This window comes from Pinus tabuliformis, chromosome X (genome assembly GCF_031772625.1).
Source record: "Pinus tabuliformis cultivar Carrire ecotype Pingquan chromosome X, CPIR1, whole genome shotgun sequence".
NCBI classification, from domain to species: Eukaryota; Viridiplantae; Streptophyta; class Pinopsida; order Pinales; family Pinaceae; genus Pinus; species Pinus tabuliformis.
The window spans coordinates 1307838674-1307844030 of record NC_142308.1 but is presented as its reverse complement, the minus strand read 5'-3'; the positions used below and the strand labels follow the sequence as shown (position 1 = coordinate 1307844030).

The following is a 5357-nucleotide window of genomic DNA, read 5'->3' as shown; positions in this document are numbered from 1 at the left end:
GTGGTGTCTGCTCTAATGCGTGATGACGGCAATTTAGTGTTAAAGAACAGGAGCTCCGGAAATGTGTGGGAAAGTTTCCATAACCCCACTGATACTCTCCTCGTTGGTCAGGCTTTTACTGCGGGAAAAACCCTCACTCTGTATCCTTACTCCTTCTCTTTCGGTTCATCCAGAAATCTCGTTCTCAAATGGCGGAGTAAAATCACGTACTGGAACGTTAGCTCCTCCTCGCAGCCTTCCCATGAACTCAGAGTATCGCTCAGTGCTCAGGGGATATTCTCGCTCTCCAATTCCACGGGTAAGTTTTTTTATCTTTATTTTTTTTAAAGAAAGGATGAAAAACCCCAATTACAGGGTATGTCCTTGACGATTTGAACATTGGTCGGATATGAAACATAAATATGTCACTTGGGATTTCGACCTTAGGGGCCTCTGCAGAATGGAACACACGCTTTACCTTATAACCGGACCTCTTTTCGCATTCAATCTTGCTTGTAGATACTTCATAATTTATTCCTTGCCCATATATGCTTTCCATTGTCCATTAAATCCAAGATAGATGCAGGCTCTGAATGTGATTAGCCCAGGGTGAATTTCGGACTTAATTTTTCATATGTTATTACAATTAAGACTAACCGCCCCCCCTTCCCCACTAAAAAAACTATTCAGGTTTCCAGCTCTGGTTTGTTCGTAGCAGCGATTACACAGACATTTCCGTGACACGGAGAATAATCAGGTTGGATTCAGATGGGAATTTACGGTCATATGGCTGGCATGAGGCCACGCAGTCATGGCAGGTTGGATGGAGTGCTGTGCAAGACCAATGCAGAGTGTATGGATGGTGTGGGAATTTTGGAGTTTGTGTTTACAATGAAACTGCACCATATTGCATATGCCCAACTCTAGATTTTACGGCAGTGGATCCTACGGACTCAAGGAAAGGGTGCAGAAGGAAGGAAGTAATTAGTTCATGTCCTAGCAACCAGAGTATGGTGATAGTGAGCCAAACAGAATTCTTGTCTTACCCTCCAGAGTCGAGTTCGGATAAATTTTTCTTGGGTAGAACTGACTGTAGGCACAATTGCCTTAACATTCCCACCTGCTCCGTATCAACAGTTTTAAGAGATGGTTCTGGTGGCTGCCGACTTAAGACCTCTAATTTTACTAGTGCTTATCATTCACCGGCTATTCGAAGTGCTTCTTTTGTAAAAGTTTGTGGACCAGGTCGACCTCTGCCTCCGTCATCTCCTTCAACAATAAACGAAACATATCCACCTCTGCCTCTGACATCTCCTTCAACTAAAAAGGTGACTTCTGCAAAACCATTTATGGTTGGAATAATTCTAGCAGTTACAGGTTCTGTAATTGTCTTAATTGTTTTTCAAACAGGCCTTTGGTGGGTTTGTTGGAGAAATAATCCTAGGTTTAGCAGTTCATCAACCCAATACACTCTTCTGGAATATGCCTCTGGAGCTCCAATTCAGTTCTCTTATAAGGAGCTCCAGCAAGCAACAAAGGATTTCAAAGATAGGGTGGGTTCTGGTGGGTTCGGAAGAGTCTACAAGGGGATACTGCCAAACAGGACTATAGTTGCAGTGAAGAAACTCGAAGAAATTGAGCATGGCGAGAAAGAATTTCGCATGGAGGTTGCCACCATTGGAAGCACACATCACATTAACTTGGCTAAGCTAATTGGCTTTTGTTCAGAAAGACGGCATAGAATGTTGGTTTACGAGTTCATGAAAAATACTTCTCTAGATAATTATCTCTTCGCTTCAGCTGATGAGTTGTCTAGGAAGCTCGATTGGGACACCCGCTTCAGGATAGCCCTTGGAACTGCAAGAGGAATTACCTATCTGCATGAAGAGTGTAGAGATTGTATCATCCATTGTGATATTAAACCTGAGAACATACTGTTAGATGAAAATTTCCAGGCCAAGGTCTCTGATTTTGGGATTTCCAAGTTCATAAATGATAGAGAACATCGATATCGTGCTTTGAGTGGTATTATGGTGTCCAGAGGATATTTGGCTCCAGAGTGGCCTGCCAATTTACCAATCACTTCCAAATCAGATGTTTTCAGTTATGGAATGGTTTTGCTGGAGCTCATTGGTGGAAGAAGAAACTTCGATATCACTGCAACCTCTGGAAGAAGGAACTTCTCGACATGGGCGTTTGAGCAATTTGAAAGGGGAAATATTTCAAGCATTGTGGATGAGAAGCTTGGTGAGCGTTTGAATATGGATCAAGTGCAGAGGGTCATTCAAGTTAGTTTTTGGTGTATTCAAGAGCAGTCTTCCAGACGTCCTTCAATGGGAAAGGTTGTTCGGATGCTTCAGGGAGTTTTGCCTATTGAAAGACCACCAGCCCCTAAATCTTTTGAGGGACATAAAAGCAGTGTCAGTGCTAACACCGGTCATAGCATAATGCCAGTGCTTGCAACTTCTACTCTTCCAGTGACTTCTCCCACTCCCAGTCATTTCTTTGAGCCAACTGATAGCAGAATCTCGACGGTTGCAGTTGCAAATTCAACTATTCCAATGGCTTCTTCCTCTTCTGGGCGTGTCCTTGAGCTTTCAGATTGTCAGAAGAATATGCAGTAGATATTCTCTTCTGAAAGGTAATTACCTACTTATGAAAGCTTCTCTTTGACTTGTACAAGCAAGGATTTATGTTTCGAGTGCTGACCCTCACCATTTCAAAGTCGAATTAATGCGAAAGTAACAAATGCCTCTCTAATGGCTCGCAGTTCCCATTTTATATCCCAGCAGCTTCTTGTTTGAAGGTTATCAGTTAGGTAGTTCTACTTTTAGATTTAGATACTAGAATCATTACCAGATCTACAGTCTCAGCAGCAGATAGTAGGGCGGGAATGTCAAAACGATACCCTAAGATATCAGGGCTTTCTCTGAGGGTACAGTGCTCGAGGTTACAGCTTCGTAAGATCTAAATAATAGAATAATCAAAAGACTATCCTGATCTGTCTCCAGCAATCTTCTCAGGTTGGTCTTGGTTGTAATTAAGATGATGCCACTCAGGAAGCCGCCTAAACCATTTTTTTTTCTTTGCACATATCACTGTTGTTCCTTCTCTGTAGCTGATAGGTGAAATAGAATAAATGGCATCTTTTAATGCCATGCACAGTTGTACTTTAATGCCATGGTGTACAAATGGCATGCAAAGTTGTATTCTCGAATTCTATTTGACTCGGTTGGATTTAAAATATCAAACTATTTTTGAGCTTTCATTTGATAAGATTGTTTTTCTGAAAAAAATATAAATATCACTGTGGTGAATTGGTAATTTCAAACCCAAAAAATTCGGATAAATATTGTAAAATTAATTTACTATGGATTAATTAGGTTTATTTTTTCAATAAATTTGACTCATTTTAATAATTTTAATCATTCATTTATTTACTTTTATAAGGGTTAGGTTTTTTTCATTTTTAATAATTTTAATAATTTATTTATTTATTTTTATAACGGTTAGTTTTTTCTTATTTTATTTATTTTTTAGTAACACTAGTTTACATTCTCTTACCATATGAATTATTGTGACTATCTACACAAGATTAATGATAAATATCATTGTAAATTTTTAGTAATTTGGTAATTTGACAAAGAGAGAAAAACAATTTATTGTAGATTTGATATCTTATGAATGTAAAGTTATATTATTGTTAGTTAATTTAAATATTATTTAATTTTTAAATAGTGGAATATGTTTAAAAATAATATAAATTTTGATTAAAATAATAAAATTATATAAATTTGAAATATATATATATATATATATATATATATAATTTTTGGCTTGGAGTATGTCTTAAAATTGTTCCGACTTGTAAGAGTTTGTCTTTTACAAACTATTAACAGGTAATTACAAGTGACCTAGTTTTCCTTGAAAAATAATAATTAATCAACCTATATTTGCTAATATCGATCAATGATGAACCAAGAGGATTATTGGGGATTTTGGGGAGCTCTGCAACTTCGACTAGGGTTTCTCTGCATCTGCGACGGCGCAAACGGCCGAACAAAGACACGGGAACCATCCCCACTCTAGGCTCTGAGCGATCAGAGTATTCTGCTGCGCCAGTCAGGCGCCATGGAGACGCCAGAGGGGGGGGCGTCAGGGCCCTCCCCAATGCAGCAGGAGCAGAATAATGACTTGCTCTTCGGTACTTTTAACAAGGAATTCCTGAACAAAGAGGGCTCAACGCAGCAGGAGAAACAAATCGGTCAATCCGCATGGCCAAGGCAACGGACCGCAAGACAAAGGAGAAAAAGACAAAGAGGAAACGCCAAAAGTGACCTCAGCAACATGCAAACCTGTCGCTGCAGAAAGGCCAAGGATCGAACTTCAGGGTCACCTGGTAAACGCCAGAATAGAGTTCATGAAGGAACATGCCATAATCGGGAAATTTATAGGCTTCTGGCCCACGGAAAAAGCCCTCTCTGGCTGGATAGCGGCCAAGTGGAAACCGAAAGGGGACGTCCTACTGCAACTAGGACCAAAGGGCTTTTTTACAGTGATTTTCTACTGTGTTGAAGATAAACTCAGAGTACTAGGAACAGGCCCACACTTCTTCAATGCAGCGGGTCTGTACATGCGAGATTGGAAACCCAGATTCAACCCAGATCGGGAAGACCTAACCTGGGCACCAGTTTGGATCCGCCTATATGGACTCCCTGATGAGTATTGGGATGAAGACTCCCTCCGGAGAATAGGAAATGGGGTGGGAGAATACATCAGAACAGCTGAGGAAACCAAATCTCGCAGATTTATATCATATGCACGAATTTGTGTTTTCATTAGATTGAATGAAGCGCTACCAGAATCGATAACGCTCTCCCACTGGGACGAAGAATGGGTTCAGCCCCTGGACTATGAGCAGGTGCCCTTCCGGTGCAGGAGATGCCATGCTCTTGGGCACCTATTCAGGGACTGTCCTCTAAATGTCCCAGATCTCTCTCAGAACCCTGCAACCAAGCCCAACCAAGATGGGTTTACCAAAGTTACAAACAGAAGGCGTTCGAACAGGAAAAATGCTAATGGGCAAAAGTCTCAGCAGGGTAACTTCAAAGATCAAGCATCCAAGAACAGCTTTCAAACCCTCAGTAACATGGCGGAAGATCAACCTCCAGAAAATCCCAGTAAATCAGATTTACCGTCCTCCTCAAGCCGCCCAACCCCTTCTAGCCCCCCGCCCAACTCGAAAGACCCCTTTCTCATCCCTACCATTTATCCAGAGTCCAAGAGGATCCGATAAACATCCCCAAGAACATGGAGACAGAAGGGAAACTGAAGGATACCCAGATTTCAGAGAACACTCAGGAAGACGCCAATACTGT

At 41.0% G+C, this 5357-nt stretch overlaps 1 protein-coding gene across 1 annotated transcript; it reads left to right on the top strand.

Moving 5' to 3' along the window:
- On the top strand, positions 1-3040 carry LOC149144877 (G-type lectin S-receptor-like serine/threonine-protein kinase At1g34300). Its single transcript, XM_089449788.1, has 2 exons — positions 1-298; positions 670-3040. The coding sequence occupies exons 1-2, from the start codon at positions 16-18 to the stop codon at positions 2601-2603; spliced, it is 2217 nt and encodes a 738-aa protein (XP_089305914.1). The 5' UTR covers positions 1-15; the 3' UTR covers positions 2604-3040.
- Positions 3041-5357: the final 2317 nt, after the last annotated feature.